General features: G+C 40.6%; 1 protein-coding gene across 1 annotated transcript in view; it reads left to right on the forward strand.

The window, feature by feature from the left end:
- CDKL4 (cyclin dependent kinase like 4) overlaps positions 1-27723 on the forward strand; it is a 64621-nt gene that overhangs the window by 15586 nt on the left and 21312 nt on the right. The window contains 3 exon segments of the mRNA XM_055108036.2: positions 2029-2150; positions 14431-14503; positions 23319-23409. Of these exon segments, the coding sequence (XP_054964011.1) occupies positions 2029-2150; positions 14431-14503; positions 23319-23409 (286 nt within the window).

Genomic DNA, 27723 nt, shown 5'->3' on the forward strand with positions numbered 1-27723 from the left:
TGGTCTCTGATGAAGGCCCTCAGAATGTCAGAACGTCCATCTTTCTGCTTTTGGTATGTTGTGTCCATGTATGTCCTGAACAGCTCCTTCTGTGATCAATCGACCTTCCTTTCCTCACATAGTCTTGTTATTTAAATTGCTTGCCTCTCTGTCCTTACTACCTGTTTTTCTTTAGGCAAGTTACTGTTTTCCTGGACTAGGTTAACTTCATTTGCAAAGGCGGTATAAATTGCTGACCTACCCAAAGACAGGAGATTGGACCAGGTTTAACCTTGACATTGCATCAAACTGTAGTATCTGTAAATCTTTTACTCCCCTAGTAGAGATCCTGCTTTGCTTCCATACTGTGGTTTTGCAGCAGCACAAAGCCACTGGCTTTTTAGATGACCTAGTCTCTTCCACTCTTTGCCTTTCTGCTCTTTTAGGCAGTGGAACACATAGAAAACAAATTGGTTTGGTGCTTTGGGCTTCTCTCTTTTTTTTCCCTTAGAGAGATGGGGTCTCAGTATGTTGCTTAGGCTGATCTCGAACTCCTAGGTTCACGCGATCCTCCTGCCTCAGCCTGGGCATATTTCTAATGTATAATGGATTCTCTTTTCCCCAGCTGTGGAGCAGCAGGCACACAGTTTTAGGGTGACATTTGTTTTGATCAAGCCATGCTTACGTTAATAGATACTGAGGTAGAGGCATGCATTGTGAGTCTCTGTACCTAAAACTTTCTACTGGGCCTGCTATTTGTTGAGCTTCTACTATATGCAAAATGCTGTGTTCTCTCTCTGTATCTTTCTGGGTAAATGGTAGAGAGTTTGGAAAGTTGATTTGTCTACTATCCTGGGAAAACAACAGGGAAGTTGGGTTAGGAATAAGAGTGATCATGTATCCTGATTTGCCCAAGAGAGTTCTGCTTTATAGTTTTTGTCCCAGTGTCCTGCCTGGTTCACATCCCCTTTCAAAAGTGTCCTGGTGTGGCCAGGCCCAGTGGCTCACGCCTGTAATCCCAGCACATTGAGAAGCCGAGGCAGATGGATTGCTTGAGGTCAGCAGTTTGAGACCAGCCTGTCCATGTGAGACCAGCCTGTCCAACATGGTGAAACCCCGTCTCTACTAAAAATACAAAAATTAGCCAGGCGTGGTAGCACCCACCTGTAGTCCCAGCTACAGCAAAGGCTAAGGCATGAGCATCACTTGGAACCAGGAGGCGGAGGTTGTAGTGAGCCGAGATGGCGCCACTGCACTTCAGCCTGGGCGACAGAGCGAGGAAAAAAAAAAGTGTCCTGGTGTGTATGCTGAATTATGTGGTCACCCTAGTTACAGACGGAGTGACCATATGTGCTGGTTTGCCTACGATAGTCCTGGCTTCTACCCATTACCCTAGTTTGGAAGATAAAATTATCTAATCGCTGTAGTGATGGTCTGTCCTACCTAATCAGCATTTTTCCTTGGGTTTGCGATATTAAACAGAGGCTGTCTTGTGAAATGCGTCAGTTTGGGAATAGAATTTAACACACAAAATATCTATGCATAAGAGAGAACGACAGAATCAAAGAACAATGCTGAAAATATAATAAGTAAATTTAAAACACAGACTAATTGTGGGGACTTCTAGAATAGACAGTTTATTCCGATTTGATGGTTAGGAACAAGTATTACTGGGAGCCAACACTAGAATCCAGACTGGATTTAAATCCATAAAATCCATGGCAATATGTAAGCTGAGTGGATATTGATTATTTTTATAGTCCTTACTCAATAATTTCATTTCCTCAATTTTCTACTCAGGTTATTTTATGACTTGTATATATAGAATTTCCATAAAATACATAAAGTGTTTTTTGTTTTATTGCAGTATTTTAAGTTACATATTTTACTTGCTATCACCAGAGAGATTCAAGCAATTTTGTTACCACTTATTATAGGTACATTGGATGAATCTTAAATTTCTTCCAACTTTAAGTTTCTTTAAGGGGTCTGGGTAGAAGCTCTTACTAGTAACAGATCACTTAACTTTGCATTTCAATTCTTTCACAGCAATTAAAACATCCAAATCTTGTGAACCTCATCGAGGTGTTCAGGAGAAAAAGGAAAATGCATTTAGTTTTTGAATACTGTGATCATACACTTTTAAATGAGCTGGAAAGAAACCCAAATGGGTAAGTAATCTGGAAACTGAAATTCTGTACAGCCAGTTCTCAGTTTCATTTTCTGTGGAATTAACCATGGCAAATTTCAAATCCCAGCCACAATTCCCCTTTCTACCACAATGCATCTGGCTACCCCATCCAGTCTCAGGATGTCTTCAAAAGGCAAACAATGATTTACCTATAGGAGTTATAATTAGGAGAAAAACCTACCGCAGATATAAAATCAAAATGAATTTGAGGCTAAATTATGTATTGGATTATCTGAGTTCAAGGAATGAACCATGGTTTGATACTAGGAAACCTATTCATATAATTCACTAATAAGATAAAAAAATGTACAATTGATAAATTTGAAAATTTGAAATGTTGATAAATTCAACATCCTTTCCTGATGTTTTTTTTTTAATCCCTAGCATCTAGGATTAAAAGAATAGTTTTTTTTTTTTGAGATGGAGTCTTACTTTGTTGCCCAGACTGGAGTGCAGTGACGCGATCTCAGCTCACTGCAACCTCCACCTCCTGGGTTCAAGCAGTTCTCTGCCTCTGCCTCTGCCTCCCGAGTAGCTGGGATTACAGGCACACACCACCATGCCCGGCTAATTTTTGTATTTTTAGTAGAGACGGGGTTTCACCATCTTGGCCAGGCTGGTCTTGAACTCCTGACCTCATGATCCACCTGCCTCGGCCTCCCAAAGTGTTGGCACACACACCCCTCTTCATATCAACTGCCAATTTTATACTCAATGGTAAAACTAAAAGAACTTTCATTAAAGTGAGGAAACAAGACAAGGATGTCAGCTGTCACCACTATAATGCAACGTTGTTCTGAGAACTCTAGCCAATGTAATGTAATAAGAAAAACAAAACATAGCTTTTGGAAATGAAATAAAATTGTCATTATTCGCAAGATATTACTGATCTACAAAATCTAAGAGAACCACCTAAAGAGTTATTAAAACCAATGGAATTCAGTACAGCGACCCCTATAACACGACAAATTCCACATGCAAAAATTAACAGCGTTTGTATCAAACAGCACTTTAGAAAATCTAACAGAGAATGGCTGGGTGCAGTGTCTCATGCCTTTGGGAGGCTGAGGCAGGTGGATCACTTGAACTCACGTGTTCTAGACAAGCCTGGCCAACATGGTGAACCCCTGTCTCTACTAAAAAGATAAAAATTACCTGGGTGTGGTTGTGGGTGCCTGTAGTCCCAGCTACTCGGGAGGCTGAGGCACGATGATTGCTTGAACCCAGGAGGCGGAGGATGCAGTGAGCCGAGATCACACCACTGCACTCCAGCCTTGGTGACAGAGCAAGACTCTGTCTCAAGAAAAAAAAAAAAAAAAAAAATTAGTGGAGAAGGATCCCATTCAAGTATTAACAACAACAAAAGTTTAGGAATAAAGAGAAAGAGTTGTTCTGACTCTGCATGAAGACAACTACAAAACTGAGATATGTAAGGATTTTATTTAAATGAACATGTTTCTAAATGGAAATATTCATGATTATAAAAATATTGCCTCTACAGTTTATCTGTTTATTAAACAAAATTCTAATCAGAATACCAATAGGGTTTTTTTTTAAATTTGAAAAAGACTAAATCGAGAAAAAAGGGACTTTTAACTGTCAAATATTAAATCACAGTAGTTTAAGAGACTCCCTTTGACAAAAAAGTACCATAAACAAAACTAAAATAGAAATGAGATATTGGGTAAACTATTTGCCAGAATTAATAAATTTTATGTCTACCTATGCAGATTTTACAAATAACATTTTTTAAAAGGTTAACATCCAATTAATAAATATATTTATTCAAAAAAAACTTTCATAAATGTAGACTGTGCACCCAGCCAGTGCAAAGTCTACAGCATTGAACAGAGCACACACAGAAAAGGAGCCTCACCTTACCTTCCAGTGAACATGGGAAGCAAATCATTAAAAAAGAGAAGGAGGCTGGGTGCAGTGGCTCATGCCTGTAATCCCAGCCCTTTGGGAGGCTGAGGCAGGTGGATCAGCTGAGCTTGGGAGTTCAAGACCAGCCTGGCCAACATGGTGAAACCCATCTCTACAAAAACTACAAAAATTAACCTAGCCTGTTGTCCCAGCTAGTTGGGAGGCTGAGGTAGGAGGATCACTTGAGCTCAAGAGGTGGAGGCTGCAGTGAGCAGAGATCATGCCACTGCACTCTAACCTGGGTGACAGAGTGAGACCCCATCTCTCTTTTTTTTTTTTTTTTTTTTGAAGACTTCTGTCTTCAAAAAAAAAAAAAAAAAAGAGAAGGAAATGACCAGTACACCTAAGAAAACATGCTTATCCTTCCCTATTAATCAAGGAAATTCAAAACTTTTTAGCAAGGTACCATTTCTCATCTGTTAAATTTGGCAAAGATTTTTCAAAAATTATTATACCCAGTCTTATCAACAGTCAGGGAATCAGACCTCCTCATTGATGGCTAGAGAGAGTGCCATTAGGAGGGCAATTTGGCAATATGTATGAAAAAAATTTAACTGTTTTCATCCTTTGATCAAGAGATTCCATTTAGAGAAATTTATAGTAAGAAAATAATCAGATGAGGGCAAAAGTTATACATATGAATGTTCAATACGTCATTATTTATAACAAAAATATTGGACTCCCCTAATTTTCCAACAGTAAAGAATTGGTTACAGGCATTTTGGTATATCCATCCATACAATAGTATAATATGCAGCCAGCCCATTAGAGAGCATGCTTTAGAACAATAGTTAATGTCCTGGGGAAATGTTCCTGGGATGATATATGAAAAAATGAGATAACATACTAGAATGTTAAGTATAATTGAAAATTTGAGTTTTCTCAAATTTTCTCAAATTTCTGTGAATGCACATATATTACTTTTAAAATAAAAATTAATATAAAAACAATTAAAATGGTATATTAATTCATAGTTAAACTTTATCCTGCACTAAATAGGATGTTGTATGTTGACTTAGAAGACAGATATGTTCAGCCATTCTATAAATTAATTTATAAATTAACATACATTTTCATGAAGTTAGAAATTTATGCTTACTTCATGTATTGTTCAAGGCCCTGAAACTATTATAAAACATTCAATGCATACACCAGTTTGATTGACTTGAACATCTTTCTCTTCCCTACTTGTATCCTAAGCTTTCCTGTCTATAGACTTAGCTCATGTTCTTCTCATTTTAATCTAGAAGGTTCTAGCCTTTTTCACCTTCACTGTCTCTATCATAATATTTATTTATTTATTTATTTAGAGACAGAGTCTCACACTGTCGCCCAGGCTGGAGTGCAGTGGGGCGATCTCGGCTCACTGCAGCCTCTACCTCCTGGGCTCAAGCTGTCCTCCCACCTCAGCCTCCCAAATAGCTGGGACTACAGGGACCCGCTACCATGCCCGGCTAATTTTTGTATTTTTAGTAGACACAGGGTTTTGCCATGTTAGCCAGGCTGCTCTCGAACTCCTAACCTCAGGTGATCCACCTGCCTCAGCCTCCCAAAGTGCTAGGATTACAGGCATGAGTCCCCACACCTGGCCTATCATAATCTTTAAAATGTGAAATCCTAGATATTTGTAACATCTCTAAGTTTCCTTCATCTGGATGGAATTTCTTCCTTCCTTTGAATCCCCATTGAATTTTATTTTCATCCCTGTTGTGGTACTTGGTACTTATACCGTATATGTTTTTATGTGCATACTGTCTCTCACTAGAGTATAAGTTTTTTGAGGGCATACTTCATGTCTCATTGATCTTAATGGCTTCCTTATGCCTAGCATTCTTTCGCTCAAAAAATATTTCATGGAGCATTTTACACTGGTGCAGAGGATACAGTTATAATGATACAGTCCTGCCCTCAAGAAGCTTAAAATGTGATGAAGAGACAGATATTCAAAGTAACAACTACAAATGGTTATGTTGATTGGGTTAATGTTGATGCAAGGGATGCACAAGAGAAGCAACTCCAACATCTGTTGACCCCGGGAAGTGAGGGAGATACTGCAGAGAAGGCAGCATTTGGGCTTTGAAAAGGAAGAGGAGTTGGCCAGATGGACACCCCTGGCGGAGTGCACAGACACAAGAAAGAGCAAGGCATGTTCAAGCAGCTCCTCTGTTGAATATGTGTTTTGCAATGCCAGGGACCTCTGAACTATCCCACTTTGCACTCTTAAGTTTTACAAATGTGGTTAGCACTGCTGGTGTTCAGTAGTGCTTTGGGTCAGCCCTGAGACTTCAATCTATTATGCATGGAGTAATGCAAATAGGAACAATCTAGAATATGCTGCTCTTTTGTGAAATGTTGGGTACTTCTAGATAACAATGATTAATTTAAAGCATTCATCTACTTGTACTCTCTTCCTAAAATCTATTTAAATAACAGGCCAGAGAGTATTTTTAAAGGCCTAAGTCCAGTGAATAGCAAACAGAGATAAACAACCAGCTAGTATACATACCAAGCCTTTTGGACTATTGTTTATTAGAGGAAACACGTAGGATAAATAACTGGTGTGTGGGCATAAGATCATCAATGTGGCTGGGCGCAGTGGCTCACGCCTGTAATCCCAGCACTTTGGGAGGCCGAGGTGGGTGGATCACAAAGTCAGGAGATCAAGAGCATCCTGGCCAACACAGTGAAACCCCATATCTTCTAAAAAATACAAAAAAATTAGCCGGGCGTGGTGGCAGGCACCTGTAGTCCCAGCTACTTAGGAGGCTGAGGCAGGAGAATGGTGTGAACCCAGGAGGCGGAGATTGCAGTGAGCTGAGATGGCACCACTGCACTCCAGCCTGGGTGACAAGAGCGAGACTCTGTCTCAAAAAAAAAAAAAAAAAAAAAAAAAAGATGGTCGATGTAGTGAATGCAGATTGAGCCATGGGATGGTGAGATAATGAAGGGACCCAACGACTAAATTACAGCATAAAGAAGAGTTGGGCCAGGCGCAGTGGCTCATGCCTGTAATCCCAGCACTTTGGGAGGCCGAGGAGGGCAGATCACCTGAGGTCAGGAGTTCAAGACCATCCTGGCCAACATGGTGGAACCCTGTCTCTACTAAAAATACAAAAAAATTAGCCAGGCGTGGTGGCAGGTGCCTGTAATCCCAGCTACTCGGGAGGCTGAGACAGAATTGCTTGAACCTGGGAGGCAGAGGTTGCAGTGAGCCCAGACCATGCCACTTCACTCCAGCCTGGGTGACAGAGCGAAACTCCATCTCAAAAAAAAGAAAAAAAAAAAACCAGAATCTCGAATAAGTTGTGCCCATATTGTTATAATCAGCCCAATCTAAAGTCATATTTCTTCCCCTCTGGTCCAACACCCATGAAATCCATTTCTTCATACTTTCCCCGTTATAAATCAGCAAAATTTTGTAGTTCTTTTTGCTATGTAAATCTCCTCTTCCTCTGTTTCACTTTGTTATAGGCCCCCTGGGTCATGCTGGGATCTGACTTTAGTTAAGGTTTGGAGACCTTGAGGGGAGGTGGGGAGAGGAGGCTTGAAGAGAGCGGGCATCCCCACAAAATGCACCTGCCTCAGGTGAGATCTGAGAGTCTGCAGCAAGGCAGAACCAGCCTTATTGTACAAGTTTGGGGGCTACTTCCTATGAGAAGAGAAGTTTGGAAGGAAGTTAGGGTGCTCTTGGTTACATGAATACTTTCAAGTGTCACATTCCAATTCCTGGACTATTTTTCCTTCTCATCTCATTAACTGAGAAACTAATTATCCTCACATAAATTCAGTCTTTGTTGTCATTGAGCACCCTGCAGGGTTATTGTCTGTGTCAGTGTTGTAGTAATCTCATGGAGATCCCAGTGGATCTGTGAAGTGGGTCCTACAGAAACAAGAAGTAAGGGGTTCTTTTAGGGTCAATATCAAAATGCCTGACGTCCTAACTGTGCCTTGAACCAAGATATTAAAGCTCTGAACCTGTGCTTTTTTTTCTTTAATTTCTCCAGTGAAGTTAGAAGCAACCAGACCACCTCACATGTCTGTTACTACTTATGTTCCCCATATTGTTCTATCACACTTAGTTCACCAAAGCCTTGCCTTGAATAGGCATTTTATTCCAGATGGCCTCAGGTGATTATTTAAATTCCCTTTTCAGGCCAAGAACAGTGGCTCCTACCTGTAATCCCAGCACTCTGGGAGGCCGAGGCAGGCAGATTGCTTGAGGTCAGGAGTTCAAGACCACTCTGGGCAACAGGGTGAAATCCCGTTTCTACTAAAATACAAAAAATTAGCCAGGTGTGGTGGCAGGCACCTGTAGTCCCACCTACTCGGGAGGCTAAGGCAGGAGAATTGCTTGAACCCAGAATGCAGAGGTTGCAGTGAGCCAAGATCATGCCATTGCACTCCAGCCTGAGTGACAGAGCGAGACTCTGTCTCAAAAAAATAAATAAATAAATAAATAAGTACCTGTTTCATTACTGAGTGGCCATCTGCCAGCATCCCAGCCATTAATGGTAATTAGATGCTGCCCTTCAGTCCCCATTACATCAGATACCCAATCCTAGATTCTCACAGCCTTGGATTGTTTCCCACATCCACTTCTTTTACCATGTCCTGAATTGGTTAGGATTCAACAACAGAATTCACTCTAGCTAGTTTAGAGAGAAAGAGATTTGTCACAGGGTTTTAGTTTATAAAATTTCTGGGAGTGCCAGAGAAACAAGGTTAATTGAGCTCCTGTTAGGTACCAGGTCCTGTTCTAGGTGCTGGGGGTATAATAACGGACAAGAGAAAGTCTTTGCCCTTGTGCAATTTACATTCTGATGTAGTCCAACAATAAAGAAGAGTTATGAGTCTTTGAAGAAAAATAAAGCACAGCGTGGAGTTAGAGAATGCCCAGGAGGTGTATTAGTCAAGGTTCTTCAGAGAAACAAAACCAGTGGGATACATAGAGGTATTGATAACAGGAGATTTATTATGGGTATTGACTCATGTGATTATGGAGGGAGAGAAGTTCCACAATCTGCCATCTGCAAGCCAGAGAACCAGGAAAGCCGATGGTCTAATTCAGGCCAAGTCCTAAGGCCCGAGAGGACAGAGAGTTTCAAAGTCCAAAGGCCTGAGAGCTAGGAGCTTCCACATCCAAGGGCAGGAGAAGATGGACGTCCCAGCTCAAGGAGAGAGAAGCAGCCCTTCCCCTACCTTTTTGTTGTATCCAGGCCTTCAACGGGTTTGATGATGCCTGCCTGCCTGCCCTCACCTTTGTGGGTGGGTCTTCTTTACGTGGTCTACTGATTCAAATGTGAATCCCTTCCAGAAACACCCTCACGGACACACCCACAAATGATGTTTTGGGTTTTTTTTGTTTTTTGAGAGAAGGTCTCATTCACTTGTCTCACTCTCTGCAGTGGCCTGAACATGGCTCACTGCAGCCTCAAACTCCCGAACTCAAGCAAATCCTGCCTCAGTCTCCTGAGCAGCTGGGACCACAGACACTCAGCATTATGTCTGGCTAATTTTTAAACTTTGAGTAGAGGTAGGGTCTTGCCATGTGGCCCAGGCTGGTCTCAAACTCCTGGGCTCAAGCAATCCTCCTGCCTCAGCCTCCCAAAGTGCTGGGATTACAGGCATGAGCCACTGCACCTGGCAGAAATAATGTTTTAGCAGCTATCTGGTCATCCCTTAACCTAGTCAAGTTAACACAGAAAATTACTCATAACTAAAAGGAAGTAGAAGGAACAATAAACTGTTAATAGAAGTAGAAATAGAAGTAAACATAGAAATAGAAGTAAAATGTTATTAACAGCCTGATTGAAAGTATAAATAAGCCTTGGGGGCCAGGCTCAGTGGCTCACGCCTGTAATCCCAACACTTTGGGAGGCTGAGGCAGGCAGATCCCCTGAGGTCGGGAGTTCAAGACCAGCCTGACCAACATGAAGAAACCCCATCTTTACTAAAAATACAAAGTTAGCTGGGTGTGATGGCACATGCCTGTAATCCCAGCTACTTGGGAGGCTGAGGCAGGAGAATCGCTTGAACCCAGGAGGCGGAGGTTGCGGCGAGCGGAGATTATGCCATTGCACTCCAGCCTGGGCAACAAGAGCGAAACTCTGTCTCAAAAAATAAATAAATAAATAAATAAATAATAAAATAAGCCTGGCATGTTCAGAGAATAGCAGAAAATAATGGGCTGGGATGGAGTGACTTTAGGGATGTGATAGGAGATAAAGTTGGGAAGGGAAATGGAAGTAAAATGTTATTAACAGCCTTGTAGGCCATAGTAACAAGGCTGGATTTTATTCTAGGATAGTAAAGATTTACTGAGAAGGACTGAATTCATCTTGGGTAATAATAATGAAATCAAGCTTCCCCTATTACGTTTTTATAACAAACTTCCAGGTAATGACTTCTGATGTCAGCATCAGGTCTTCAAAGAGCATATTCTGAGCAGTTCAGTCTGAATTCCCCCATCATGTTACCCTTTCTTGTTGGCCCATTCAGACTTGAACTGTGATGTCTCATGTTTGCTTTAAGGCCTTCATTACTACTTTTAGTATTACTTTCAGTGGCAAGAACCTCAGTTACTTTTGCACCAACCGAATATTTGGTTTTGCACTGGCCCAAAATATAATATTTAAACACTGAGCATCTTTTGATTTCACCAGAGGTTCATTTTGCTCCAAGATGCTTTGAAAAATGCTGCCTGTGGCTGAACGGTGCTGCAACGCTCTATCTTTCTGGACTGGGCGCCACGTCGATGTGTACTCTCTTTGATGGTTATCTTCTCTTTGCACGATCTGTGGTGTTGGTTTGTGGTTCTCTTTGATGGCTATCTTCTCTTTGCACGATCAGTGGTGTTGTTTTGCCCCTGACGGAATCTGCCTTCTTGGAAGCTAACTGAACTGACTGTGACACTTCCTGTGAGATGCCTTTAAACATCCTCTTTCATGTTAAAGTCATCTTTAACATCCTATGAAATTACTTACCTATGAAATTACTTCATTCTCCATTCCCTGTTATTAAGGCTAGTAATTGGCGTTTTGCAGTTTCTGAATCCTAGCCCCTACCTTGTTTCCCAATTCCAGTACTTACTCTCCTGCACCTGTAGGCTCTTAGATCCCAACCAGACTAGCGTTCTGTTCCCATGTCAGCAGGAGCATGTACTCCACCCTCGCTAGTCCCTCTCAAGGACTGAAATCCATTTCCCTTCCTCTCACTGCTGCCACCATAATCTAAGTGTCCAAATCTCACTTGGGTTATTGAATTAGCCTCCTAATTTCTCTCTCTGTATGTATGTTGCCTTCCCAGAAATCCATTCTCCATATTATGTCACTTCCTTGCTTGATTTCTTTCAATGGTTTTGAATTTAGCATAAAATCCAAATTTCTTATTGAGATCTAGATCTCTGAGGCCCTCCATGGACTGATTTCTGCCAACCTTCCCGGCTTCTTCACTCAAGTTTCAGCCACCCTGGCCTCATACTGTTTTCCCCACACCTCCAGTTCTTTCTCTCCTCAGGGCCTCTTGCTATTCTGCACCTCTTCCATCTTTGTACAGGGGTCTCAATCCCATCGACTGGCCTTATCTAATCTCAGACCTGTATCTCCAGAACTCATGTGGGTGTTAAAACCAGACATTGAGGGGATAGATTACTCAAATAACTTATAAGATATTATTCTAGTATTACACATGAGGAAAATTGAAGGTGCAGAGAGCTTAAATAACGTGTTCAAGATTATAAAGTAGGAAGCAGCATATCTGGGATTTGAACTCAAGCAACCTGTCTCACAGTGCTCAACATGGCTATACTATTCTTCCTGCCTCATATTTTGAAAGTGTACCCAATGTTGTTTCAGGTTGGGCTCTAGGTGAAGTGGGGAGAAGAATACAGTTATATCAGTATTCAGTGCTGGAAATAGACACTTCAAGTCGAAAGGGATTTAATCATGAAAATTAGGTACATTCGCAATATTAATAATTAGGAGAACTGGGGTCAAGGGTTGCCACTGGGCCACTGATATCAAGGACATGCCACCATAATTGTGGTACAAGATCAGGAAACTGCTCTGAGGAAAATACCGTGTACATCACTTGCTGTTTCTCTGCATATACTTCAGACTCTCGTAGCTAGTGTCATAACTGAGTCATGCCTAGGCCTTCCCACTGTTCTGTAAAGTCAGCTACATCTGCACATGTTCAATTTTTAAAAAGTGATCTAAATATATGATTTAAATATCCAAATATGATAAAATATTAAATCTGAGTGATGGATATGTTTGGGGTATTACATAATATAATTTTTTTAAATTAAGAAAATCCTTACAGTTGACATTTAGTAAAAGAAACTCTTATGTTTCAGATTTTTGAAAAATATACAAACAACAGCCGCATCTCCATCAACAGGGCTGAAAGACAAACAACACTGAGCAAAATATTTGCAGCATATATAACAGACCATGATATACATTGAGTCTTTGTAAATCAGTAATAAAACAGTGAACAGACCAATTTAAAAAGCAATAAAGGCATAAAATGGAATTACACAAAAGAAGAAATGTAGTATCCAATAAGGGTGTGAGAAATAATAATCACTAAAAATTAGTAAAATGCAAATAAAAACCACAGTGAGACATCTTTTTATTTTAACCACAGATTGGCAAACATAACATTGGCAAAACCAAATGTTGGCAAGACAATGAGGAGACAGGGACTTTGATGCACAGATGTTTGGTGGGAGTGAAAATGGGTATAACCTTCCTCAGAAAGGGTAGTTTGGCAGTGTGTAAATGTGAAGGCATCATCATGGGACAGTGATGTGAGTGATGGAAAGCTACCAACAGAAAAGTTACAGAGAATGTAATTGCTATAATTCATGGAGATGTTACATAAAGTAGAATATTCCCAGAGTAAGTTTCCCAGACCTCCAATCCCCAGTGGAAAATACACCTGCCCATGATACTTCCCAGTATTTTCTATACAGAGGGATGAGTCTGCCAGGGACAAGAAGCTTACACCCTCTCATTCTTATGGGATCCTTATTCTCCCTGGCCTCCTTCTGGGCTATCTGCTTACAGGGACAAGTAACTATTACAAAATAACTTGAGTGTCTACCACCATGAATTGGATAAATTGAAGAGCCATCTTCCAAGTATACCTTTTTTCCTGCAAAACCAAGTCTCAGGTCTACCTGAATTTCATCCATGCAGGATCGAAATGTAATGGGTGCCTACCATTGGTCTCAGAAATCCCACTTCTAGAACTTACCTTAAGAAGGTAATTGTGTAAATATCATAAGATGGATGATTACAGATATTCATTGAAGAGTTTCTAGAAACAAAAATTGGCTGAACTTAACTGCTCATCAATAGAGACTAAGTAAATTATGATATATCCATATAATGATCTCCTCTGGAGCCTCTAAAATATATGTGTACATGTTGGTATTTGTACCTCTATGCATAAAATTCTCAAAGTGGTCAGGGGTGAAATTGAAGAAAATAAATGGGTGGCTAGGCAGGTGTCAGAGAGACTTAATGTATATACTTTTATATGTTTAAAATTTGAACCATACGAATGTTTTTATTTTAAAATTAAAGTTAAAAAGTAAATACTGGCCGGTCATAGTGGCTCATACCTGTAATCCAAGCACTTTAGGAGGGCGAGGCAGGTGGATCATCTGAGGTCGAGAGTTCAAGACCAGCCTGGCCAACATGACAAAACCCCGTCTCTACTAAAAATACAAAAATTAGCCGGGTATCGTGGCACGTGCCTGTAATCCTAGCTACTTGGGAAGCTGAGGCAGGAGAATCAAATTTCTTGAACCTGGGAGGAGGAAGTTACAGTGAGCTGAGATCATGCCACTGCACTCCAGCCTGGGTGACAGAGCCAGACCCTGTCTCAAAAAAAAAAAAAAAAAAAAAAAAGTACAGAGAGAGACAGGGAGAGAGAGGAACAGAGATGCCTGAAGAGAGCCACCAGAAGTTATAGCAGTTATTTTGGGGTAGCAAGATTTGACCCAACACATTTTATTCCTTTACTTTTCTTTTTTTTATTCCTTTCCTTTTCTTTTTTTTATTCCTTTACTTTTCTATATTTTTTGAATCTTCATAAGCATGCATCATTTTATGGATGTAAAAAATTCAAATTACAAAAGGAAATTACATAACCATAATAAAAAGATAGTAAAGCCCAATTTTCACTAAAATATATTTTTAGGACCCTTCTGCATGGTGTTCCTTGAAGAGGACAGTCCCTCACCACTCCACTTCTATTCCCAGCCCTTGCTTCTGGAACTCTATCCTATGAGTTTTCATTTCCTTTTTTATTTTTTCCCTCAGAGTTGCTGATGGAGTGATCAAAAGCGTATTATGGCAAACACTTCAAGCTCTTAATTTCTGTCATATACATAACGTAAGTAACATTTTCTAATGTATTTATTCATTTCTTCATGATGACTCTTTTCTTCTAAATAGCTCAGGGTTTTGTTTGGAGAGCTGAAGACAAAGGGAAAGTAAGAGCCAAAGAAGCAAAACAAAAGGAAGTTCAGCCAGTAATCCCAGCACCTTGGGAGGCTGAAGTGGGAGGATCACATGAGCCCCAGAGTTTGAGACAGGCCTGGGCAACATAGCAAGACCCTGTCTCTGCAAAAAGAAGAAAAGGGAATAACAAAAGAAAGTTCAAAATATGAGAAAAAAGTGATGCATTATTCATGGCTCTTTCCAATTTCTGTAAGAATCAAATTGCTAATTCCTTATGAATTAAAAATTTGAATAAATATAATGATTCCTTTTGCCACAGTGCCAGTGACCCCTGAAACTATTTTTAAATTGGGCGAGAATAATTTTTCAGGGCCGGTATGGTGGCTCATGCCTGTAATCCCAGCACTTTGGGAAGCCAATGCAGGCAGATGGCTTTGAGCTCAGGAGTTCAAGACCAGCCTGGGCAACATGGAGAAACTCTATCTCTACGAAAAAATATAAAAATTAGCCACCCATGGTGGTACGCACCTGTAATCCTAGCTACTTGGGAGGCTGGAGCTGGAGAATCACTTGAACCCGGGAGGCAGAGGTTGCAGTGAGCTGAGATCACACCACTGCTCTCCAGCCTGGACAACAGAGTGAGACCCTGTCTCCAAAAATAATAGTAAGTTTTCAGGATATTGCTGATGTAATCCCCCATGGTACTTTTTTTTTTAACTATTATTTTTAAGTCTCTTAAGTCCTTTACTCGATAGCAATCTAAGTCCCCCTTTCCTTTCCTTTTTAAAAACCATTTCCAGCTGGGCATGGTGGCTCACGCCTGTAATCCCAGCACTTTGGGAGGCTGAGGTAGGCGGATCACGAAGTCAGGAGATCGAGACCATCCTGGCCTACACGGTGAAACCCTGTCTCTACTAAAAATACAAAAAATTGGCCGGGCATTGTGGCGGGTGCTTGTAGTCCCAGCTACTCGGGAGGCTGAGGCAGGAGAATGGTGTGAACCCAGGAGGCGGAGCTTGCAGTGAGCCGAGATCGTGCCACTGCACTCCAGCCTGGGCGACAGTGTGAGACTCTGTCTCAAAAAAAAAAAAAAAAATTCATTAATTTTTTATAGCCGTAGTTCTCAAGCTTGAGCATGCATCAAAATCACAAGGAGGGCTTGTTAAAACACAGCTTCCTGGGCCCCACCCCCAGAGTTTCTGATTCAGTCAGTCTTGGGTAGGGCCCCAAGAATGTGCATTTCTCATATTTTCCCAGATGCTACTGAAGCTGTTGGTTCAAGAACCACACTTTGAATACGACTATGTTAGAGAAATAATTTTGGCTGACTGTTTCCTGTATGTAATTTAACTTGTTCTTTCACTTGTATTTCCTGTAAATTGGAGTTTATATCTAGAGGCTTGATCATATTCAGGTTCAGCTTTTTTTAGATAGCAATGCCTCCTATGTGGTGCTGTACACTTCATATCGCATCCCCATTATGAGGTGTATAGCATCCACTTGTCCCACTTTCGATAATGTTAAAATTGATGAGTGGGCTCAGGAGGTATTCGTTTGGTCCCCTCCATTATCATTTTCCCTGTCAACGTTGTTTCCCTGATGGTTTTAGCATCCAGTGATGATTATTGCCTGTATCTAGTATTTCGTGACAGTAATTTTCTAATTCTGTTATTCCTTCTGCATTTAATAATTGGAATTGTATGGAAAAGAACTCACCCTCATGGACTCTGGTTACTTTTATTTATCAACACTCAGGGTGATGAGATGATATCTTAGCAACAATGACAAGTTTTGGGGAGAGGTGGCTGGAGCACCATTATAAACACAAATTTTGTATTGTGGTGTTTTCAATTCTTTGCTGTCATTGGTCTCTCCCATGCTCAGATTTTCCCATCTTAGGCCAACATGAGATTCTTCAAGTTGGCTCCTGGTACCTTTGCTATATATCATTATATTTTTGGGACAGTCTCGCTCTACTGCCCAGGCTGGAGTGCGGTGGTGTGATCATAGCACCCTTGAGCCTCAAACTCCTGGGCTCAAGTGATTCTCTCACTTCAGCCTCCCTGAGTAGCTGGGACTACAGGCACATGCCACTACACTCAGCCAATTTTTGTTTTTGTAGAGATGGGGGTCTCACTATCTTGCCCAGGCTGGCCTCAAACTCCTGCCTTGGCTGCCCAAAGTGCCAGGATTACAGGTGTGAACCACTGCACTCAGCCAATGATAGCTTTTAAAAAATATATCTAGCCCTTTTGAGTTGGTGCCTAGACAGAGACAGTGCTGAGGCAATGATACAGAGTACCATATGGTCAGTTTTGATGCCAGCAGAATGTCTATCATAGCAGTCTAGGATTGCTGAAAAAGAAAGTACAAGATCATGAGAATACATTTCAATACGGAGGGGAAGCTTTCTTTAGTTTTAGGAAAGTCAGTGAAGTTTTTATTAGGTTAAATCAAAAGCTTTTATTTTCTATTAATGTAGAGGGATATTTTTCACAAACTACATAAACCTATTTTTCATGATGCAAATTGTGCTTTCTGATGCTTAATAAAGATGATGCCAAATGGAATCCTTATCTTTGTTGCTTTCCACCATGCTATAGGAGGTATCAAAGTTGCTGCAGGAGTTTTATGGGTAGTTAAAATGATTTCTAAAAATACCACTTACCACAAGTGTTTATACTTTATCCCTATATGACCAGACACTTTCCTGGGTACTTGGTTATAAGCTTGAATGCAATGTCTGTGGCTGCTTTATCTTTGTATCTCTTTAATATCTAAATTGGATATTTTTATATAAAGGGTGATCAATAAATATTTATTGAATAACTGGATGGAGGGATGGGTGGATGGTTGGATGAGTCAATCAGTCAGTCAACCCAAACTGCCTAACTGATTGTGACTATTTCCAGTGGAGCCAAACATTATTGTAGACCAACGCAACTGCCATCATTTCTGTGCTTGGAACAACACGTTCTATACCCTAAGCTTTAAAACACTGGAAACTTCTGATTGATAATATGTGGCCTCTATTAAAAATAGGTAATTTTTCAGGCTAGGTGTGGTGGCTCAAGCCTGTAATCCCAGGACTTTGGGAGGTTGAGGTGGGCAGATTACCTGAGGTGAGGAGTTCAAGACCAGCCTGGCCAACATGGTGAAACCCTGTCTCTACTAAAAATACAAAAATTAGCCGGGCATGGCAATGCATGCCTGTAATCCCAGCTACTACTCAGCAGGCTGAGGTGGGAGAATCACTTGAACTCGAGAGGCAGAGGTTACAATGAGCTAAGATCGGGCCACTGTACTCCAGCCTGGGCGACAGAGCAAGAGTCTGTCTCAAAAAAAGATAATTTTTCAGACTAACTTCCCTCCTCCAAGATGGAAATTACTTCTCATTTTCTTATGGTAAGCCTTTGTGTATCTGTCTTTTTATTTATCTATAATTAAAATGCTTGCAAAGAAAAAAATCTAAGCCATATATAAAGCTGTCACAATAATACAACTAAAACCTTTATACTCTCCTTATTTTTAAAGGAACTCCCATGATAGTCTCAAAGAATAGAAAAGGCAATCTGACCTAGTGGTGTTGCTGACGACTCACAGCTTTAAACCTGTAGAGACCATGTGCACCTTATCGTCTCCAGAGTCGAGATCCTAAACAGGACACTGAAGGTTAAAGTACCAAGGGATTCAGGCCTTGCTACTCCAACTATGGTTCATAGAGATCACCTGGGAGCTTTTAGAAATGCTGAATCTGAGGTCCACTACAGACCTGCTGAATCAGAGTCTGCATTTTAACCAGAGCTCCAGGTGATTCATGTGCACATTAAATTTGGAGAAGCGCAGGACTTAAGAAAATACCTATTCATTTGGTTCTCTTTTACCCTATAATATCACTAGAGTGAGGTAACCAAAGTGGTCCATTTAACGCCATAATGAACCCAGGGATTTTTATATATTTGCTGTATTGATTAGAGAACAGGGGCTTCATCTCAAAATGGCAAAAATGACTTTTTTTTTTTTTTTCTTCCTGAGACAGGATCTTGCTCTGTTTCCCAGGCTAGAATGCAGTGGCGCCTTCACGGCTCACTGCAACCTCAGCCTCCCATGCTCAAACAATCCTTCCACCTTAGCCTCCCAAGGAACTGGGACTATGGCACATGCTATCATGCATGGCTAATTTAAAAAAAATTTTTTTTTTTTTTTGTAGAGTTAGTCTCATTGTGTTGCCCAGGGTGGTCTCAAACCCCTGACCTCAAGCGATTCTCCCACCTTGGCCTCCCAAAGAGCTAGGATTACAAGCATGAGCCACCATGCCCAGCTGGCAAAAATGACCTCTGAGATAGGAGTGGGTCAGGCTGCAACCTCCATCAGCATCTTGTTGATACTCATGTTTTGGTTGTTGAGGAGAGGGTTGCTTTTCTCTCTCCTCCTGTGTGAGCATCCATGCCTAAGGCTCAAAGAGAATAAATTTCTCAGATAATAAAAAAAAGATTTATTGTTTTTATCAGGCTATTTAAGAAGCAATTTCTGGTGTGCAAGTTTGCAGAGATGATTTTAAAGTTTAAAGTCAGTTTTAAAATACCATGGATATCTCTTTAGGCTGGCCTGTGAGCCAAAAAAAAAAAAAAAAAAAAAAAAAAAGATTGCACGTCAGCCACAACAACTGAACCTGAGCATCTGAGCATTGTTTGCTAAAAACTGTGTACAAGGCCAAGCATGGTGTCTCATGCCTGTAATCCCAGCACTTTGGGAGGCCGAGGCTGGTGGATCACCTGAGGTCAGGAGTTCAAGACCAGCCTGGCCAACATGGCGAAACCCCATGTCTACTAAAAAATACAAAAAATTAGCCAGGCATGGTGGTGAGCACCTGTAATCCCAGCAACTCAGGAGGCTGAGGCAGGAGAATCACTTGAACCCAGGAGGCAGAGGTTGCAGTGAGCCGAGATGACACCACTGCACTCCAGCCTGAGCAACAAAGAGCAACTCTGTCTCAAAAAAAAAAAAAGCTGTGTATAAAACTCAACTTATTAAAATTATTTTATTAAGAGAGACTTGCATGTTTCTTGTTCTTTGAGGGAAAATAAGCTGATTGCAAGAGGCATTGCAGAGAGTTTGCATTGAGTGTGGCTTTGCAGTGGAGTAGGTGAATGCTGTATGTCTAAGCATCTTCTTCCCCCCATGCCCTGTTTCTTATGGTTCAAATTATTTATTTTTTAATTTTTAAAAAATTTTTATTTATTTATTTATTTTGAGACAGAGTCTTCCTCTGTCACCCAGGCTGGGGTCCAGTGGCGCAACTACAGCTCACTGCAACCTCTGCCTCCCAGGTTCAAGTGATTCTCCTGCATCAGCCTCCCGAGTAGCTGGGATTACAGGTACCCACAACCACGCCTGGCTAATTTTTGTATGTTTAGTAGAGACAGGGTTTCACCATGTTGGCCAGGCTGGTCTCGAACTCCTGACCTCAGATGATCTGCCTGCCTAAGCCTCCCAAAGTGCTGGGGTTACAGGCATGAGTCACCACGCCCAGCCAGGTTCCAATTATTTTTACTCCCTTTTAAATTTCTTCAGTATCCTCTCACTCTTTATCAATAACTTCTGTTACCTGCTCCTATAAAATAAATTTTCCTGTTTCTTTGGAATATGTCAATACTTCATTTCCTTTTGTATATTTGGTTGAAAAATAAGTGCTATAAATTTCACATGGATTAGATGCAGAAAACATATGTATAGGCCAATGGACAGATATTGATGTAAATCCATTTACTTGGTAATGCTACACATATAGTCTAGAAATTCTAGAACTTGATGCAAACTCATTTAAAGGACATAACCTGTTCTAATGTAATCACCAAGTATGAGTGTTACTGACTCAGAGTGTTAGTCTAAATTTCTTAAGTGTGTTGCTTAAAAGGTAGGATATCAAAACTATGTTCATTTATATTCCAAAAAAAAATTTTTTTTTTGAGACAGGGTCTCACTCTGTCACATAGGCTAGAGTGCAGTGGTGCCATCTTGGCTCACTGCAACCTCCACCTCCTGGGCACAAGCCATCGTCCCATCTCAGCGTCTTGTGTAGCTGGGACTAAAGGCACACGCCACACACCTAGCTAATTTTTGTATTTTTTGTAGAGACTGAGTTTCACCATTGGGCCCAGGCTGGTATCAAACTCCTGGGCACAAGCGATCCGCCCACCTTGGCCTCCCGAAGCGCAAGTATTACAGGCATCAGCGACCATGCCCGGCCTATGTATTTTTTTTAATTAGTGTCTAAGGCCTTAGTACTTTTAAGAGACCTAAAAAAGTTTCTTCTAACTGCTCTTCATACAAATTATGAAGCAGTTGACAGTAATTGAGACTAAATAGGAACAAGCTCCTGTTACCAGTGTCATTTCTGCAACCTAAAATGAATTTAGGGCTCAGCTCTTTTTCTCTTCCTAGATAGCTATTAAAGAACCAAAGACAATCATTTCAGAATTGTCAGTTTGACAAAAATGCTTAAAGGGCCTGACAGCATAGTAGAAAAGGAGGCAGAAGGAGTTGATTATTGTGACACTTAATGGACACTTAATTCATGACACTTAATTCTGTCAGTGGCCACTTGCAATCACAGGATTGTTGCAAGGATGAAATAATTTATGCTTTGAATTGAAAGTGCTTTGAAAAGTAGAGTTCCCTGTGAGGGCCCAGTTGTGGAGATCGATATTATTTTCATCCATTTTCTTTTTTGGGAGCGTGGATAAACTGTAAAGTTCTGAAGGGTAAGGTCTGAGCTGTTTTCTCACAGCACCTCCGCAACATGGAAACCCATTTCTGGAATGCCCATGTGCGCGCGGGCTCACTCAGCCTGCCCTCACCCAGGCCCCTAGCCGGGCAGCTCCTGTCCAGCGAGGAGCATCTGCTTCATTCAGGGTCATTATGATGAGGCAGCAAATTGTAAGGCCGCTGCATATGAAAGAACAGCTGGGTCCAGGCGCGGTGGCTCACGCCTGTAATCCCAGCACTTTGGGAGACCAAGGTGGGCGGATCACTTGAGCTCAGTAATTCAAGACCAGCCTGGACAACAACATGGTGAAACCAGCCTCTACTAAAAATACAAAATTAGCCGGGCATGGTGGTGAGCGCCTGTAATCCTAGCTACTCGGGACACATCCGTAGTCCCAGCCGCTCGGGAGGCTGAGGCAGGAGAATCGCTTGAACCCGGGAGGCGGAGGTTGCAGTGAGCCGAGATCGCGCCACTGAGCTCCAGCCTGGGCGACACAGTGAGACTCTGTCTCAAAAAAAAACCAAAAACAAAAAACAAAAAACAAAAACAGCTGCTTTGAGGTCAGCGTGCCTCGGGTCCCACTTTCCCAGTATGGATTCTGACAGCATCGTGGGCCGTCTCAGGAGTGTTGCTGATCGTTCCAGGCTAGCTCCGGTGAGGAGGTGGAAGTGATCCCCATCCCCTGGCGCGGAATGCTTCGGAATCTCTGCTAAGCAGGGGACTCTGCGCCCCGGCTCGCCCAGGGCAGTCCTGGTTTGTGCCTGTTGTCGGGGCATGATTATTAATAGGCCCCTCTTTCTTTCTTTTTTTTTTTTTTTTTTTTTTTTTTGAGACGGAGTCTCGCTCCGTCGTCCAGGCTGGAGTGCAGTGGCACCATCTTGGCTCACTGCAAGCTCTGCCTCCCGGGTTCCCGCCATTCTCCTGCCTCAGCCTCCTGAGTAGCTGGGACTACAGGCACCTGCCACCACGCCTGGTTAATTTTTTCTATTTTTAGTAGAGACGGGGTTTCACCGTGTTGGCCAGGATGGTCTCTATCTCCTGACCGCGTGATCTGCCCGCCTCGGCCTCCCAAAGTGCTGGATTACAGGCGTGAGCCACCGAGCCCGGCTATAGGCCCCTCTTTCACACTTGGAAGTCTCCTGATTTGGATGATAAATAATATGGTCATTCTAATTATAAGTGAATTTTGCTTTTTGTTATCATTTAAATGTTTTTGTAATTTCTCAAATCTGCAAGTTTTTCAACCTGAATTGTGACTCTTGGGTGGCAGCAGTTATTAGAGGTACTCTTAAGTCTAATCTCATTTAGAGTTTTACCTCTTACGGTTTAAATAGGACCCAGCAAAAAGTGAAAGAAATAATTGTATGTTACTCTCTTCTTGAATTTAATTTTTTATTTTTATTTTTATTTTTTGTTTTCGAGACAGGGTCTAGCTCAGTTGCTCAGGCTCTGCGCAGTGTGATCATAGCTCACTGCAGCCTCAACCTTCGAGGCTCAAATGATCCTTCAGCCTCAGCCTCCTCAGTAGCTAGGACCATAAGTGCATGCCACTTTGCCTGGCTAATTTTTTAACTTTTTTGTAGAGACAGGGTCTCATTGCATTGCCCAGGGTGGTCTCAAATTCCTGGCTTCAAGTTATCCTCCCGCCTCGGCCTCACAAAGTGCTGGGATTATGGACATGAGCCACCACACCCAGTCTGAAAATCCCTTCTTTAAAAAAAAAAAAAAGACAGTTTTTGTATACAATTATAATTTCAATTTTTTCAGTAATAAAACAATATTTTAATAAAATTTTTAATTTTGGTATGACAAGAGTTACAAGTGAAAAATTGCCAATTTAAGTTCTTTTAGAAAAGTGAAGGAAGCCCACATTTGTTTTTATCTCATAGGCTGTGTATCTATTATTTAAACTAGTAGTTAATGTTTATTCTTTGTCATTTTGATGGTTCAGAAAAATAATCAAATAATGATCTTACAGTGTATTCACAGAGATATAAAACCTGAAAATATTCTAATAACTAAGCAAGGAATAATCAAGATTTGTGACTTTGGGTGTGCACGAATTCTGATTAAGTAGCAATTTTTTTTACTAATATCCAGTTCAGATGATGATAAAATGACATAGTTTAAATTCTTACTTTGGATATTGGACATATGCCAAATATTGTATTGTTGTTATTCAAAAAGGAAAATCTCACTTTAGCCTTTTAGTCAGTACATTCGTTTGCACTTCAACTCTGCTCCATTCAGCTAGAATTTATCAGATGTCACCTTTCTGTGCTTTGCCCCATAGGAAAGGAAAAGATTTCTAAAAGCATTTCTGTTCTTCATGCACTTATAATCTACAGTAAAATAAACAAAGAATAATACAAGATGACTGGCAATAAAGTACTAAAGTGAAGGTGCAGACGGTTCCCTGGAGGGAGATATTAATGTGGGCGAGAGTGGCTGAAAAAAACTTCACAGAGCTGGTGAGACTAGAAGAGTAAACTGAAAATTAAAGAGAGAGGATTCAGAGAGAGTGCTAAGAAAACGGAAATCATTCCAGGCAAGGAGGAACTGAAGGGAAAGGGGGACAAGTAATTGTTTCTCCCTCAATCTAGAACTTTACAGCAGACAAATATATGTATTAGCAACATACACCTCGCAGTCTGGGTGTGGACATAATCGGTATCCTGATGGGACCCAAACACGAGTGATTTGGCAATGCATTTGGAAGGGTTGGGCAAAAACAAAACCCGATCAAGGCTTTCTGAGGCTGCTGTGCTTTGTGGTAAAGATAATAGGATCCTAATGATAATTGGTCCCTGTGCCATGGGGCTGAAAAGAGAAATAGACAAACACTGGAAAACTATCGAGTTACAAACGCAGCACATAGTACCATGGTGCATCAGTATCATGAAATGCTGGGCTGCCATTAGTAGGGATGTTTGCAGAGTTTCAGTGGCATCGGAAAATGTTTAAGACATGGTAAGAGAAAAAGGAAAGTGAAAACATAAGTATTCAGTATGATCTCAACTATACAGGAAATACATAGAAAAAAATTGCTGAAATATATATGACCCTCAATTTAGGAAATTAAGTGAATGATAGTCATCCAATGCATGGTATAGATGCGGTGTCATAGATTTGGGGTTTTTTTCCTGGAAATCCATTATATACCACCAAAATACCCAATTTAGTCACAAAAATAAGTGAAAAAACCTACACAGATACGCCATTACAAGCATTAAGAACATAAGAGCAGCATTTCATATAAAAGTTACCTCATAATTGTTCCTTTTGGGGATTTTTCTCCATGGGCTGGCAAAGCTTCTTAAACTGGCAATACTTCCAAACGTATAAATATTTTTAATTTTTCATGAATATGCATTCTTTTTTTCCTTTCCTTTTTCATTTTCCTTTGCATTTCTGAGCTGAATATGCAAGTCAGCTTTCCTACTGAGTTTTCCTGTAGCAAACATAGTCATTCTTGTCTGAATGAAGAACCTTAGAACTGAGTTCAATGTTAGGGTCATCTGTCTCAGAAATTTTGACTGCATGAACACATCCAGAAGTCTGAATGGTGAACCCACTGTGGCAATTCCAATAATGATACCTTTTGCCATATTATTATAAACAAAGTGGTAGTACAAGACACTGCCAACTTGTTAGTGCTGGCTGAAACCTCCACAAGACATGAGCTCAGGCACTGGTTACAGCTCAAGTCTTCTAAGTACTGGTATGAGTCATTGCTGGGGTCATTGTTGGCCATTTATAATGAGAAAGGCAAAGGAGGGGGTCCCATTATGTGATAAAATGCTAACACTGGCTCAATAGACATCCACATAAAAATGTAAGCTCCTACTGGATATCCACATGCAAAAGAAGGAAGTTGGACCTTTACCTTACATTATATTCACTCAAAATGAATCACCAACTTAAACATAAGAAATAAAGCTACAAAACTCTTAAAAGAAAACGTAGACAAAAAGCCTCATGACATTGGATTTAACAGTGATTTCTTGGATGTGACACCAAAAGCACAAGCAACAAAAGGAAAAATAGATAAATTGGACTTCATTAAAATTAAAAACTTCTGTGCATCAAAGGACACTATAAACAGAATGAAAAGCAACCCATGGAAAGGGAGAAAATATTAGTAAATTTATACCTAATAATTAATAGCCAGAATGTTCAGAACTATAACTCAATAACAAAAACTAATTTGAAAGTGGGCAAAGGACTTGAATAGACATTTCTTTTTTGTTGTTTTATTTCAATAGGTTTTTGGGGAACAGGTGGTGTTTGGTTACTTGAAAAAGTTCATTGTTTTGTTTTGTTTTGTTTTGTTTTGTTTGAGACAGTGTCCAGAGTCTTGCTCTGTTGCCCAGGCTGGAGTGCAGCGGTGTGATCTCGGCTCACCGCATACTCCACTTCCTGGGTTCAAGCAGTTCTCCTGCCTCAGCCTCCCAAGTAGCTGTGACTTCAGGAACCCGCCACCACACCCAGCTAATTTTTAAATTTTTAGTAGAGATGAGTTTTTGCAATGTTGGCCAGGCTTGTCTTGAACTCCTGAGCTCAAGTCATCTGCCTGCCTCGGCCTCCCAAAGTGCTGGGATTACATGTGTTAGCCACCACACCTGGCTATGTGAATAAGTTCTTTGGTGGTGATTTCTGGAATTTTGGTTCCCCCACCACCTGAGCAGTGTACACTGTGCCCAATGTGTAGTCTTTTATCCCTCACCCGCCGCCCGACCCTTTCGGCTGAGTCCCCAAAGTCCATTGTATTATTATTATGCCTTTGTGTCCTCATAGCTTAGCTCCCACTTATTGGAACATAGATATTCGGTTTTCTATTCCTGAGTTATTTCAGGAATAATGGTTAGAATAATGGTTAGAATAGTGGTCTCCAGTTCCATCCAGGTTGCTGCAAATGCCATTATTTTGTTCCTTTGTATGACTAAGTAGTATTCTGTGGTATATATATACCACATTTTCTTTATCTACTTGATTGATGGACATTTGGGCTGGTTCCATATTTTTTCAATTGCAAATGTGCTGCTGTAAACATGCGTGTGCAAGTATATTTTTTATATAATGACTTCTTTTCCTCTCGGTAGATACCCAGGAGTGGGGCTGCTGGATCAAATGGTAGATCTACTTTTAGTTCTTTAAGGAATCTCCACACTGTTTTTCATAGTGGTTGTATTAATTTAGATTCCCTTCAAAGTGTAAAAGTGTTCCCTTTTCGCCACATCCATGCCAACATCTGTAGTTTTTTTTTTTTTTAATTTTTTTGGTTATAGCCATTCTTGCAGGAGTAAAGTGGTATCGCATTATGGTTTTGATTTGCGTTTCCCTGATAATTAGTGATGTTGAGCATTTTTTTCATGTTTTTGTTAGCCATTTGTATATCTTCTTTTGAGAACGTCTATTCATGTCCTTAGCCCACTTTTTGATGGGATTGTTCGTTTTTTCTTGCTGATTTGAGTTGCTTGTAGATTCTGGATATTAGTCCTCTGTTGGATGTATAGATTGTGAAGATTTTCTCCCACACTGTGGGTTGTCTGTTTACTCTGCTGATTATTTCTTTTGCTGTGCAGAAGCTTTTTTAGTTTAAGTTCCATCTGTTTATCTTTGTTTTTGTTGCATTTGCTTTTGGGTTCTTGGTCATGAGAAGTCTTTGCCTAAGCTAGTGTTATCTTCTAGAATTTTTATGGTTTCAGGTCTTAGATTGAAGTCTTTGATCCATCTTGAGATAATTTTTGTATAAGGTGAGAGGTGAGGATCCAGTTTCATTCTTCTACATGTGGCTTGCCAATTATACCAGCACCATTTGTTTAATAAGGTGTCCATTCATCACTTTATGTTTTTGTTTGCTTTGTCAAAGATCATTTGACTACAAGTATTTGGCTTTATTTCTGGTTTCTCTATTCTGTTCCATTGGTCTATATGCCTGTTTTTATACCAATACCATACTGCTTTGATGACTATGGCCTTATAGTATAGTTTGAAGTCAGGTAGGATAATCCCTCCAGATTTGTTCTTTTTGCTTAGTCTTGCTCTGGCTAGTGGGCTCTTTTTTTGGTTCTATATGAATTTTAGGATTGTTTTTTCTAGTTCTGTGAAGAATGATGGGGGTATTTTGATGGGAATTGTATTGGATTTGTAGGTTGCTTTTGGCAGTATGGTTGTCTTCACAATATTGATTCTACCCATCCATGAGCATAGGATGTGTTTCCATTTGTTTGTGTCATCTATGATTTCTTTCAGCAATGTTTTGTAGTTTTCCTTGTAGAGGTCTTTCACCTCCTTGGTTAAGTATATTCCTAAGTATTTTATTTTTTTGCAGCTATTGTAAAAGGGGTTGAGTTCTTGGTTTGATTCTCAGCTTGGTTGTT

Source organism: Pan paniscus, chromosome 12 (assembly GCF_029289425.2).
Source record: "Pan paniscus chromosome 12, NHGRI_mPanPan1-v2.0_pri, whole genome shotgun sequence".
Classification (NCBI taxonomy): domain Eukaryota; kingdom Metazoa; phylum Chordata; class Mammalia; order Primates; family Hominidae; genus Pan; species Pan paniscus.